General features: G+C 43.6%; 1 protein-coding gene across 1 annotated transcript in view; it reads left to right on the top strand.

The window, feature by feature from the left end:
• The window catches only part of LOC115385421 (seizure protein 6), an 82,275-nt gene that overhangs the window by 28,604 nt on the left and 38,856 nt on the right, over window positions 1–14,815 (top strand). Inside the window, exons 4-5 of the mRNA XM_030087411.1 lie at window positions 3,457–3,642; window positions 9,875–10,043. Of these exons, the coding sequence (XP_029943271.1) occupies window positions 3,457–3,642; window positions 9,875–10,043 (355 nt within the window). The remainder of the gene's footprint in view (window positions 1–3,456; window positions 3,643–9,874; window positions 10,044–14,815) is intronic.

Raw genomic sequence — 14,815 nt, 5'->3', positions numbered from 1 at the left:
TGTTTAACCTCTCCGAGGAGCGGCCCTCCCCCCTCGGACGGCGCGGCGCTGCGCTTCCAGTGTGCTCCAGTGTACTTTTGGGTCAAGACGCTGGTGCTTCGCGGCGCTTTCGCGTCTGGTGGAAATTGGTTAGGAGTGCTGCATTCCAGGTGGTGTTACTCGATCTATATGGTATATTCTTTGTCAATCATCAGCGTTATTTCCAACTCCTGTATTTGTGGGAGCGCTCATTTTTACACCAGCACATTCCGTTTGAGTGGTGTTTATTTTTCTACTTGTTTATTTTGTTTGTCATTCAATGAGGTATACTTTGTACTGTTGTCTATTGCATGATGGAAGTGTATAATTTCTGTTGCTGAAAAGTGGAAAGAGAGACTGAAGTTGATTTGTGTATTGTTACCTCCGCCAGGAGGTTATGTAATCACGTCCGTCTGTTGGTTTGTTGGTTGGTCTGTTAGCAAACTTATGGAAAAAGTTCTGGACGGATTGCAATGAAACTTAGTGGAAAGGAGGGTCTTGGGCTAACGTAGAATCCAATACATTTTGGTGAAGATCCGGATCACTGTCTGGATCCAGGAAGTTTTAAATAACTCTTCATCATTGAGAGATAGGGAGTCTTTCACATGGTTGGACAGGCCCGCCGACAGGGGGGACAAACGCCTGGTTCACAGGACGCGCCGCTTCCAACGCGGAAGTGGAAGCGCCGCGCACCGACTGTCAGATCGGCGCAACTGTTAACCTCTCTGACGGTTCATACAGGAGGCGTAGCGGCTCGCGCCGTGGACCGCGGCGCTCCGCTCCTCTATTTTCTCCGCCAGCCGCTCGCCGTGGACCGCCAGCTGTAAAGCTGGACAGAGCAGATCGCACCACACAGGAAGTCAGGAACGGAAAATACGAGAGAATCCGGTCAATTTTCAAATTAAAATGAAGTAAAATAACATAAATTATGTTGCTTTTCGGTTTTCCTTTTCAGATGAACACACACACACACACACACACACACACACAGGGAGAGAGGGTGAGAGAGAGAGGCGCCGCACGCTGCAGCGCTCGGCTCCGATCACAGTGCTGTGTGATCATATCCGGTGTTCTTCTGGTTGCTGGTGACTGATCTGAGCTGTGGCGGAGGGCTGCCTCTCTGAGGGCCAGTTTCTAGTTATTGTTATTGTCAGAACTGGTTTGTGAATGCAGATGTCTGAATAAACGCATCTCCACAAGAGCAACAGTCCTCCCTCCTGTGTTCTCACCGAACACCCATGGCGAATGCTGGATCAGTCCTCTGGAACTGCCCTGAAGCTCCAGCTCCCTCACAACAGTTTACTGTGAAAACAACAAAACAGCCTGCAACTTGTTTGCTGTTAAATATAGTGGCGTGAGTGCTGCTGTTGCATTTGGGATAAATAAAATGTGTTTCATACAAGTTTTCTCATGAAGTGGTACTAGTTAACAAATTAGTTGTTCCTACAGTATCGCAATAATCACCATAAACACTGGTATGGGGATATACCGGGATCGTATCGGATCGTGATATGAATCGTATGGCCAGATACTAGGCAATACACACCACTGGCGTTCGGTGCATCTCAGCAGTGTCCCTGGAGCATGCAGTATTGGAAAGAAAAAAGAAAACAAAGGAAATGCTTATTAGTAGTTTGGAGAAAAGCAGGATGAATGTCTGAGGTTAAAGATGATCCCACAGAGGGACAGACACAGCAGGCTTTGCACTGCTCTGAGGCAGTTTGTCACAATGCTGCCATGAGGGTCCTCTGCCTTATTCCGTCTCCAGAGAGCCTGACAGCATCCCAGTTTTCAGCTGGCCTGGATATTAATAGGTGCAGCTGACCGGAGTAATAACTGGATCGGGCAGGGATGGGACACAGCTGCAGCAGCCTGAGATGGAAAACAAGCAGTGCTCTTCTCTCCATACGACGCCCGGACGTATCTCTCAGCACGAACAGGCTTCGAAGGGGCTGAGGTCGCAGGGTCTCATTTATTGGCCTTTTTAATCTGCTTACATATTTCATTGCTTGAGGCACAGTGCCGTTCCCAGCGGACAAATCAATAGCAGCATGACTGCCAACCCATGAGAGTACTGACACTGAGACCAGGTGAGATGGATCAGTCTTTAGCAGGAATGTTTTAATATGTTTGGCTGAACTCCAGGAGCTGAAAGGAAGACACATCAATGACTATAAAGTAGAGGCTGAATTAACCTCCTATCTTCAAGTCGGTCTGTGTGTAAAATGTGTAAATATGGCCCGTCGCCAACGAGCGTGGAGATGTTCTGCTCAGGTTCATTGTTCTCATCACACAGGTTCTGTGTTCTGTGTTCTGTGTTCTGTGTTCTGTGTTCTGTGCCGGACTCTCACGACCTGAGAGCCGCGGTAGAAGCTGTTCTTTTCTTATAGTCGGGGTTGTCTGAGAATAAACCAATAAATGAAGTTTCGAGCAGTGTTTTATCTTAGTGGCGATAATGAAAGAGGCATCAGGAGTTCAGAGCAGTTTTCCTGTTGTAGTTCTTTACCAGAGTTGTAATGTTTAATTGGGTTTATCCTTCTGGTGAAATATTGAAAGCAAAGATAAAAAGACAGTAGTCCAAAAAGGTTCATTGGTCTTTCCAAGTTATAATCCAAAAACAAAGGTTCTTTTCCAAAGACCAGGGAGGTATTTTGTTGTTTACCTGACGGTTTCGGCAGCTGTCAGCTGTCTTCTTCAGAGAGTCACGTGATGTTGTTGTGACGTATCTTGTCAGCTGATTTATACAGGTTTTGGCGCTATTCTCCCACTAGTGGAAGCGGGAGAACAGCGCCATCTGCAGTCCGACTTCTTGAGTACAGCATCCCAGGTGGGATCACCTGGGATGAGACACACAACCGGAAAGAAACTGAAGAAGTCAAAATCAATCATAGGTAGGTGAAGAACCTGTCTGAGCGGCAACTCTCACAAATCGAAATAAAAGTGCTATCCAGAGGACTTAATTACACCATTACCCCCAACAAGATGCCATACGATGATTTTATATTGGCCACGGAGCTAGCGTGCCAATCAATAAAGGACCAAGGGAAAAAAGCAGAGCTCAGGAACGAAGTAGCAGGAATCTTAAAAACTGCAAAATTACCACCAGGCAACATAACAAAGGAGGAGAGAAAGGCCAGAATGAGACGGCTCAGTTTTCCTTTAGGAAACTTCTTTTCCTATATGAGACGCAGCTTCCACTCAGATTAGTGAGTTCACTGAAATCAGGAAATCTAGTTGAAGCTTTTTCATTATTTCTGCTCTATAAATGCTTTATAACAAAGAAAAGGTGTGATCAGAGATCAGTCCTAAACAAATCCCAGCTTCACTCCGAGAGCCACATTACTGCTGAACAGCACTGATTGTTGTCACGTGGAGACACTTCTTCACGCTCAGCTTCGCTGAACGTTTGGTACTTTCCCGTGCTTCCTGTGTCTGCAGCCTTCCTGTTGAGCTGTGTTTTTCCTGGACGGCCTCTCGACGGCGACGTATCGGTGAGCAGTCTCCACGCTGGGGGACGGGCCTTCTTCTCCTGCCTCACCGGGTATCAGCTGGAAGGCCCCGCGGTGCTGCACTGCCGCAACGCCAGCTCCCCCTACTGGAGTGGCAAGGAACCACACTGCCGAGGTGAGCTCACCAGAAACTGAGGAAATGGGTACGAACATCAGTACCGTTGCTGCAGTGTGTTTGCTGCCACACTGTGTTGGGATACTGTGATTAGAACTGCGTGAAATTAAATTCACAAAGAAAAGTGAGTGTATTTCTGCGGCGTCAGTCCCGTTAGAAATGATGCAGTATTGTATTACTGTTGAACTGATCAACAAAAGGCTTAACAATGTGGTTCCCACAGCAGGAGCTCTGCACAATTTTGATCATGAACCTTTAAAAACCTCCATTGTTTTGTGAGGTCTGAATCATTTCTGGTGTGTACAATATCGCCATTCTTCAGCAACAAACCAAATCACACAGTTAGCATTTCAGTTCAATATGCTGTTATTTTTCTGTTTGTTTATTTCAGGTAGCATTCAAATATTTTTTTTACAGAGAACACAGCTTGATTTCAAAAGCAATAAATTATGCTGTTTAAAAAAGCTGAAGGTCAAGCTGATTATGCTTTAACCCTTTTTACAAAGAAAGTGAAAGAAAAAGAAAAGCAAACAACCCAACTCATTAATTTGAAGACCAGTTTTTCACAAAGCAGACTCATAAAGAGGATTTCATTTCATCCAAAAAAATAACACATATAAAGTTCCGTAACAGAGTTAAATCCACAGTTACATTACTGTAAATACTCACTCTTTGTCCTGAATTTCATATTTTCTGAGAGCAATAATTTTAAACCTTCCTTCAAAGAGAAAGGTGAACAACATTTCCAGTTTTTCTTCACAGCCGTTCACAGCTTCACAGTGGCAGACAGAAGAACACCTCGGCTTGATAGGTTCTCATCTTGGTTTGTTTGTAAAGTCCTGTTTCCTGCAGATTACAACCGCTCTCCCAGATTACAACCGCTCTCCCAGATTACAACCGCTCTCCCAGATTACAACCGCTCTCCCAGATTACAAACGCTCTCCCAGATTACAAACACTCTCCCAGATTAGAACTGCTCTCTCTGATTAGAGCCGCTCTCTCAGATTAGAGCCGCTCTCTCAGATTAGAACTGCTCTCTCAGATTAGAGCCGCTCTCTCAGATTAGAACTGCTCTCTCAGATTAGAACTGCTCTCTCAGATTAGAGCCTCTCTCCCAGATTAGAACTGCTCTCTCAGATTAGAGCCGCTCTCTCAGATTAGAGCCGCTTTCCCGGATTAGAGCCGCTCTCTCAGATTAGAGCCGCTCTCTCAGATTAGAGAGTAGAACCGCTCTCTCAGATTAGAGCCGCTCTCTCAGATTAGAGCCGTTCTCCCGGATTAGAGACGCTCTCTCAGATTAGAGCCGCTCTCTCAGATTAGAGCCGCTCTCCCAGATTAGAGCCGCTCTCTCAGATTAGAGCCGCTCTCTCAGATTAGAGCCGCTCTCCAAGATTAGAGCCGCTCTCAGATTAGAGCCGCTCTCTCAGATTAGAGCCGCTCTTCCAGATTAGAACTGCTCTCTCAGATTAGAGCCGCTCTCTCAGATTAGAGCCGCTCTCCCAGATTAGAACTGCTCTCTCAGATTAGAGCCGCTCTCTCAGATTAGAGCCGCTCTCTCAGATTAGAGCAGCTCTCTCAGATTAGAGCCGCTCTTCCAGATTAGAACTGCTCTCTCAGATTAGAGCCGCTCTCTCAGATTAGAGCCGCTCTCCCAGATTAGAACTGCTCTCTCAGATTAGAGCCGCTCTCTCAGATTAGAGCCGCTCTCCCAGATTAGAGCCGCTCTCTCAGATTAGAGCCGCTCTCCCAGATTAGAACTGCTCTCTCAGATTAGAGCCGCTCTCTCAGATTAGAGCCGCTCTCTCAGATTAGAGCCGCTCTCTCAGATGTCAGACAGCTTCTGCAGTAAAACAAATCATTTTGTATCTTGTACATTATCTGTGCTGTTCTGAATGCAACTAAATCCTACAATGTTGTCGTGGGTTTTAAATTCAATAAAAAAAATGTTTGTTGGTTCAAGGTGGGATTGGGTTTTTATTCTGATGGCCTCTTTTTTGTAACTTGAAAAATTAAACAGTGTGTTTTATAAATGTTCCCCCAGATAGATCTCCACTCAGTAAGGCATGATCAGGAATAACAGGGAACATTAAAGTGTGGATAACAGTATTTTGTTCCTTGTCATACTTTGTAAAGTACAGCAATAATTTTTGATATTTTATTTCTGACATTGTTAATGTAAGGTTAATCTGTGGTTTCCAGTTATAGTTTATAATAATAATGATAATAATAATAATAATAATAATAATAATAATAATAATAATAATAATAATAATGATAATAATAATAATAATAATAATAATAATAATACATTTTATTTATAGGCGCCTTTCAAGACACTCAAGGTCACCGCACAACGAAACAAGATAAAACCAGTTTCAAATACATAGGTTAAAACATAAAAGTGTTAAAATGAATTTACAACATAACAGAAGGAGGACTGGAGATCAGAGTGAGGAAGCTTGTCTGAACAGGTGGGTTTTGAGAGAGGATCTGAAAATGGGTAATGAGTTGATGTTTCTGATGTCAGGAGGGAGGGAGTTCCAGAGGCGGGGAGCAGCGCCACTGAAGGCTCTGGAGCCCATGGTGGTCCTGCGGGGGGGGGGGGTGAGACTGAGGGATGAGGAGGATCTTAACGACCGGCTGGGGGTGTTTATGTGGAGGAGATCAGTGAGGTAGGGAGGGGCGAGGTTATGGAGGGCCTGGAATGTTAACAGAATGATTTTGTAAATGATACGGTGAGTGACTGGAAGCAGTGAAGCTGCTGGAGAACTGGGGTGATGTGGTGAGAAGAGGGAGTCCTGGTGATAATTCAGACTGATGCATTCTGGACCATTTGGAGTTTATGGAGGGATTTAAGTGGAAGACCGGAGAGAAGTGAATTACGATAGTCGAGACGGGAGGGGACAAGAGAGTGGACCAGAATGGCGGTGCTGGCAGGAGTGAGGGAGGGACGGAGACGATTAATGTTAGGAAGATGGAAGTTAGCAGATCGGGTGATGTTGTCGATGTGAGTTTTAAATGACAGAGTGCCGTCAAGGACGACACCCAAACTCTTGACCTGCGGGGAGGGAGAAACGGTGGAGTTATCAATGGTGATGGTGAAGCTATTCACCACTATTCATCATCAACTTTGACACCAAGGTATTTGTTTTCATACACTCTTTTAATTTCACTGGGGTTTACCTTGATTTTAGAGGAAAGTTTAATATTTCTAGCGCCAAAAACCATAAACTTTGTTTTGTTTAGGTTCAGTGACAACTCAATGATGTTAAACTAGTTGTTCAGAACATTTAACTGGACTACAGCTGTTCTCAGAAGCTGCTCTCGGTTTCTTCCAGAGCAACAGAGAGTGATGTCATCAAGAAATAAAACCCAAAATCACCACCAATTCTCATGAGCACTTCTCATTGTTTGTTTAGGGTCAGGGTCAGGTTTAAAATCCTCAGCATCTGGCTCCATTTCATGAAGCAGGTTTGGTGAAAACTCTGCCTCTGTTAACCTTGAAATCGGAGAAACTCAGATTTCAGTTTCATGAAGGGAGGTAACTGAATCCAGAGAATAAGGGGTAACTCCAACCTGCTAAACAGAGAGAGGTGACCTCTGACCTCCGGGCTGCTTCATCCTGTGGTCCCAGGTATCTGTAGCTTCTTCCACAGCTCTGATGTCTTCAGGTAGTTCAGCCCTTCAGTCTGGACCATCGTCCCTCTGCTTGATACCGTCCGTCCACACCGATCCAGTCCCAGAGACGTCCCCATGTCCCTGCTGGAAATACTTAAATATTTTGAAAATATTTTGATAAATACATAATATATACCCACACATACCATATAGTTATCCCCATAAATACATACTATATAACAGAGTAATTATAATATAACTACAGTATAACAGCAATATCTCAATTTCCACTATATGTATAATACTCAACACCATTTGTTATCATCGTCCACAGTTCCAGACTTCCTCCTCCATATACTTATTAAGAAATTTTTTTGTACCTTTTTTTTAAACAGATTTATGTTGCTACTTTGTTTTATGTCTGTCTCCAGACTGTTCCACAGAGCCGCTCCACAGCTTGACATGCACATACTTTTCAATGTAGTTCGAACTTTTGGTTTTTTATAGTTCAGGTCTCCTCTTAGATTAAAACCACCCTCCCTTTCTGCAAACATCCCCTGTATATTTTTTGGCGGTAAATTATTTCTTGCTTTGAACATTACTTGTGCTGTTTTGAATTTGACTAGATCCATGAATTTTAACAAGTGTGATTTTATGAATAGTGGGTTTGTGTGGTCTCTGTATCCTGCATTGTTTATTATCCTTATTGCTCTTTTCTGCATCGTGCATATCGGCTGTAGAGTGGCTCTGTAGCTGTTTCCCCAGACCTCAACACAATGAGACAGAATGGCAAAAAAGTGTGCAATATAAGGTGTGCAGTGACTTAATGTCCAGGATATGTTTAGTTTTCCACAGTACTGATGTGCATTTTGCCAGTTTTGCTCGTATGTAGCTCACATGAGGCTTCCAGCAGATTTTGTTGTCCAGAATCACGCCAAGAAATTTGATTTCACTTACTCTCTCTGTTTTGTTATCATCTAAGTTCTACATTACAATCCATTCTGTGTCTCCCAAACAGCATGATCTTTGTTTTACTTAGATTTAATGATAATTTATTTTTATCAAACCATAGTTTTAATTTATTCATTTCTGTTGTGATGGTCTCCAAAATCTGCTGCAAATTCTCACCGGAACAAAAGATATTTGTGTCGTCCGCAAACAGAATAAATTTCAATAATTTTGTTACACTACATATGTCATTAATATACATTAGGACTGAAGAGGATATATTCAGTCTGGCCCACAGGCGGAGCGGCTGGTGGGCTGGAGCCGGGACAACAGCCTGATCTGGAATGGGGGCAAAAGAACAGATCACTGTTGACTTCAGGAACAACCAGCCCCACCATGCCCCACTTCCCATCAGTAACAGCTGTGAGGGGGTCAGCAGCACTAAGGTCTCGAAGGGGCACAAAACAGACAAGCTCAGCTGATTTGCTAAAAGTGTGTCACTGGTTAAAGGTGCTGTAGGCAGGATTCTGCATCTCCGCCATCTTGCTTAGGGTTACCTAAGCAAGATGGCGATTTGACCCATCTAAGATGGCGATTTGAAACCCAGCACAGCCAATCCTGTCCTGTTTTCTCTGACATCACGCCCTTACGCAAGTTAAGCCCCTCCCACAAGAACGTGCGACGAACGCCCCTCGACCAATCACGGTTAGAGCCTCAGGGGCTCTTCTGATTGGTCAAAGATACCTGGAGCTGTGGAGATTCCTTTTCAGCTCAGAACAGAGACAGATGGAAATGCTGCGCCCTCGCGGTAGAGCAGTTATGCTACACTCCTAAAGGATTATCAATGGATACTCTAACATTTAATCCAAAGAAAACACAGAAAAATTAGCACTGACTAGCAGAATCCTGCCTACAGCAGCTTTAAGAGGACACAGCAGCGTGTGCACTACAGTTAAGATGGGCAGAGCGCACGCCCGCCCCGGCCCATCCTCTCTACGTTCTACAGATGCACCGTAGGCCCTGTCCATACTTGGCATTAACTTGCTTCTCAGGTAAAGTGTGGAGTACTGAAGACGAGTGTGAGCAGGGAGCAACGTGTCTTCATGCTTCATCAGAGTCTGGCACACAATTGTTTGCATATGTTTGGTGGTGTGAACAGTATGCTCATGAATACTCAAATGAACAAGTGTTATATGTACTACTTTCTATATCCTGTACATCTAAATATCTGTAACTATACATTACTGTAGAGCCTCAATTACTGAGTACATATTCATGCTGTACTCTAATGTAGGTTCAGTAGCTTCTTATACATTGGTAATTACCTCTGTACACATCCTACTCTTTACATCATTTTATTTTATTTATTGGAAATTTAAAATTTTTAAGATATCTTAATGTTGTGTATTAAACACTGCGCTGAGCCATTTTTAACAAAACGTCATCCTGTATACACTTGTATATATGGAATGTCTGTCCAAGTCTAAGATTGTCAAATTGTAGGCAAAAGCTGAGACAGAATAAGTCAGCTTTCAGCTTTATTTATAAAAGATATATATAACAGAATAAGAGGCTTCACTGAGTGTGTGCTGGCCCCACATCAGTGTCATGATGCTACGTGGGCATTTCTGCTGAAAACTTCGTTCCTTTCTTCGTCCTCTCCCAGCTGTCTGTGGTGGGTTTATCAGGAACTTCACTGTGGGCCGGATCGTCTCTCCTGGGTTTCCAACCAACTACAGCAACAACCTGACCTGCCACTGGATGCTGGAGGCCGCTGAAGGCCAGAGACTGCATGTTCACTTTGAGAAGGTGGCGCTGGCTGAGGATGATGATCGGTAAGCTTTGCACAGATTTCAAATCCAACATGGAATGTTTTGACAGTGTTTCAGAGTTTCAGTCCATGTTCCACCTGGGGTTGCCAACTGTCCCGTATTAGCCGGGACATCCCATATTTGAGCCAAAAGAGGCGTGTCCCGTACGGGATGTTGTTTGTCCCGGCCGCACGAGTAAAGGCAAGATGCATATTTTTTTTCTCTCTGTGTGTTCTGAAGGCTGTATGACATGGCATGTAATTCGAGGGCCCAGCCACTAGGGGCGCTAAAACCAGAGCAGTAGGGCACCAAGCAGAGTGAAGAAGAAACTGACTGTAGAGCTCAATGACTATAGAATTACCGTATTGGCCCGAATATAAGACGACTCCGATTATAACACGACCCCTATTTTTCAAAGAGCATTTTGTGGAAAAAAAAAAGAAATGCTGAAGACAGTAAGGTCACTCATAAAACAACTTTTTAATATCCAATTATTATAAACTCAAAAACTCACAACTGAGATAACATTTCACCAGATATAAAATGAAAAAATATATTCTCTTTCTCAAAATAAGAAACAAGAAGCAACAAATAAGAACCTCAAGGGGTCCAAACTGCATAAATGATGTAAATAACTGTCCAGCTCCTTCAGCTGAATCAGGCTCTGCTGGTGGACATTCCGTCTGTCCGTCTTTCAGAGACGTATTCTCTCTCCCTTCTATCAGTCTCTCTGAAGCGTCTCTCAGGACCAGGAAAGCTTTTCTCATAGCGTTAGCATCTGCAGTGTTTTTTCTGTGCTCTCCAGTCAGAACGAGGCTCTGCTCCACCAGACCTCCTGGCGGCTTGGCAGTAGTTTGATGACTCTGCTGCGTTGATCACCATCAGGTTAAAGTTGGTATCATAACTTCTCCTCTGCTGTTGCTCAGTTGTCCAGCGTTCAGCCCCTTTGTTCCAGATGATCCGCCATTTTTCATCAGATCATTTGATCTCATCTCATCGCTCCACTCGCTCTCTGCTCAGTGATACTTTGGCTCCATCTAGCGGCGCGGATGGGTATTGACCATCTACCGTAAGTCCGCCATTATAACACCACCCCACTTTTGAGGATGCAGTTTCTGGGAAAAAAAACATGGTCTTATATTCGGGCCAATACGGTACTAGATAGAATTCTATAGGTCATTGGTAGAGCTGGGGTCTATTTCACCAAGCAGGTTGAAAAAACTCTGAGGGAAATCCTGAACTCTGTGTTGATCTCCTCTGAAAGGGAAACGCTGGGTTTTCGTTACACAACAGCTGATTTGAGTTGGATTACTCAACTTCAAGTTGTTCCACCTGGAGTTTAGCACGTGCACGACAACTATAAAAAGCCAGCATCAATGGAGCACCGATTCCACGAGTCACCATGGCAACAGAGAAGCGGAGAGCGACATATAGAAGCTGGAACACAGTTTGCGAAAAAAATGCAACACGCTGCAGCAGTGAAGGAGAGGGAGACGGCGTGGCAGAAAATTGCTGTCCGTGTCAATGAGTAAGTTTAAATGTAGTCCTTTATATCAGAATATTATTGAATATTAAATATTATTACAGGGAAACTGTTTGAATGGTCACCAGTGAAGGTATTTCATTTAGTTGTAATCCCGCAGGGAAGAAGCCACATGGCAGCAGCTAAAGATGAAATATAAACACTTTGTTCAACAGACCTCGGCATAATCTCACTGAGGTTCATCTTTTTAAACATGTTTAACATTGTAAAGTAGCATAAATACTCAGTGGCTGATGGACTGTGCAGCTGTTTTATGTCACACATCTATATCATGTCATGTTAAATAATTAATCCTATTTAATCTAATATTATTATCTATTATTTGAGTATAATATTTAAAAAATGTTTTTGATACAAATATTTATTCTGTCTTTCATGTCCTTTTCTTCTTTTGGCCCAGACTGTGAAGGTTCTCTCTGCTGCTGGAGCCCCTTCATGCTACAACCAGCCTGAAACTGTCAGCAGGAAATACTCAGAATATTTCTGTCAAATGTTAGTTTGGAAAAATATACACAAATATACTGAAAGATGTCATTTATCCAGGATGAGGAGGATGAAACCGTGCCTGCTGCCTTCACAGAGGATCCAGACAGTCATATGGAGGTACGTTACTGATTGTTCTCTTCCCATTAAAACTCTGAATCCTCCTGTGGAACATAGAGCTTGACATTTAGCCGACACTGAAACATTCAAATTCTCATCCTTTTTAACAGATCCTGGCTGGTCAGCAGCAGGATGGTCCCTCGACTTCCACATCACAGATCAACACTGTGAGATGATGTTCAGTAAACAACAGAGGCTCATTTCATTCAGTTCATGAGCAGCTGGATAATTTAATGTCCTCTATGTATTCCCAGTTACCAGTCAGAGACATTTACAAAATCCACTTACTTAACAAGATAGAGAAATCATTAAAGAACAGCAGGATCTGGACCTCCAGATGAAGAAGACGAAATTGTAAATTGAGACACTGGAGCAGAAGCTGCAGGTGGGTTCATGGTCACAGTGAATTATGTTCACTATTGGAACATGAACTAAACCCTTTATTTTTTTGTGTAGTAAATAAAGAAGACAAAATGAAATGTGTGTCATGTCTTTTATTTGCTGTGGTGTAATGATGGTGGTGATTTAAACTCCTCAGTGCTCTGCATCTCCAGTGTTATATAAAAAACTCTCTTTTGTGAAGTTATGTTGCAAAATATGGACGGAAAAGATTGTGAATGTAGCGGATTGAGACGTGAAGTGGTACCGTTCAAAGAGAAAACTGTCCGGAAACGCCAAAACATCTCTGCGGTCTGTAAATAATCTCCCGACGAATATTCAGTTCCCGCTGCAGTGATGCTGCTGCTTCATCTGCAGGATCGCTGAGAAAAGGACATGACATTTTGACAGCTACACAAAAACTCACCATCTGACTGAAAGAATGAGGAAATGGAGCAGCGGTGTGGCAGAAAGGGGGCGGAGCCAGAGAGAAACTTCAGGGTTGACTGAGGAAAACCTGCTTCCACCAGGTTAGAGTCACGGAGTGTGTTACTGCGGTAACTGACCCACAGTTTCAGTTCCCTCTCCTGGTGGAACAGCTGGAGTTACTCCTCTGTCTCTGGTTTGAGTTCTCTCCCTTTGGAATGGAAATCTCAGAGTTTCCCTCATTTCCGGGTTATTCAACACAGAGTTTTCTGTAAACCTGCTTGGTGAAATAGTCCCCTGCTCTGTTTGGGTCAGAAGAAGAAGAATACTGACGGTGTAGCTGTGTGGAGTTTGTTCCGGTGTCTCTGTCTGTTCGTTCAAGTTTCTGTTTTATCTCTTGATCTGCCGCTCGTGCGTCCAGAGACATGTCAGTTTGTGCCGTTTTCATATCGGCTATGTTTTGTTTATTTCACTGATGTGTGTCTGCTGCTGCAGACTGTGGAGTGTTTTCAGTGCAGATTCTGCACCTTGTTGGTTTTTTGTTCAGAAGGTTTTTCAGTTTTGATTTTGCACTTTTTCAGTTGAAAATAAAAAAAAGAACATGTTAAAATCCAGAAGAGACAGCAGCTGTTTAATATAATTTTGCACATTTAGCAACAAATATAGAACAGAAGACTTTATTTATTTCACAGTGGAGAAATTTACAGGAGTATCGGCTCATAGAACCCACAGCGGGGTGCAAAACTAATGAATGGTGCAACAATTAACAAGTAACCGTGCAAATCATAGTAGGATTGATAATAGAAGCTAAAGACGATGAAGATCTAACTGTATGTTCCACATGAATCGTAAAAATATCACAGGAAATATATAATACATACAAAACAATACGCAATATACGATGCAATATATAATCATACAGTACAATATATATGTACAATATGTTTTAGCAGAGTGAATGGATGATAAAGTGTTGCTGAATTTCTTAAGGGGGGGTGCAGGATACTATAATGTCCAGGATTATTGCTCATATTCTACACAGTAGAACTGTACAGTCTGACAGCGGTGGGGATGAGAGGCCTGGCAGCTCCTTCCTGCTCTGAGGGTCTCAGTCTCCTCTGAAGGAGCTGCTGAGCTGCTCTACCGTCCGGTCAGTGGCTGAGAGCTGCTGTCCATCATGATGATGAGACTGGAATGATAACTGTCTCACTGCAGGCCTCAAATACAAACAGGTCAAGCTGATCATGAGTTATTGCAGTCTTGCTGCTGTAGGTGTAATGCAGTAGCCTAATGTGTATTTATAGTCTGTAGTAGGTATAACTGTGGCAAAATACTTATGCGTTTTTCACCCCCCCAAAAACCCAATTTTTTTCAGCTGCCCGCGAGAGGCGTTCCTTATTTCAATCTCTGGGAGTTGGCAACCCGAGTTCCACCCCAAACCCTGTCCTCACTCCTTCAGCTCTGGAAAGTGTGTGACTGAGCCATGCTGCCATCAAAAAGGATTGCTTCAGCTCCAACTGTCTTGTCGAACCATTTGGATGTTGAGACAGATTTAATTCCCATAATTCTCAAGCACAGTGCCTTTAAAACCTTCATTTAGGGCCGGGTTCCTCAATTAGTGGACCGCGGTCCGGTCGTGGACCGCGGCACACCTCGCTGCGGACCCAGGGCAAATGTATGGAAAAAAAAAAAAAGAAAAAAAATCTTTCTTTAAACGCTCTGTGTTCCGTGTGAGCAGCGTTCTGCGCCGCTCTGCACGTGGTGTAATGGCTGCTCTGCGGCGCGCTCCGTCGCACCGCGCTGCCCGGCGCTGCCCGGCGCTGCCCAGCGTCCCTCGGTATCGCCA

Source organism: Salarias fasciatus, unplaced genomic scaffold (assembly GCF_902148845.1).
Source record: "Salarias fasciatus unplaced genomic scaffold, fSalaFa1.1, whole genome shotgun sequence".
In the NCBI taxonomy this organism is placed as follows: Eukaryota; Metazoa; Chordata; class Actinopteri; order Blenniiformes; family Blenniidae; genus Salarias; species Salarias fasciatus.
Note: the sequence above shows the minus strand (reverse complement) of the source record. Positions and strands in the feature narration are given on the sequence as shown.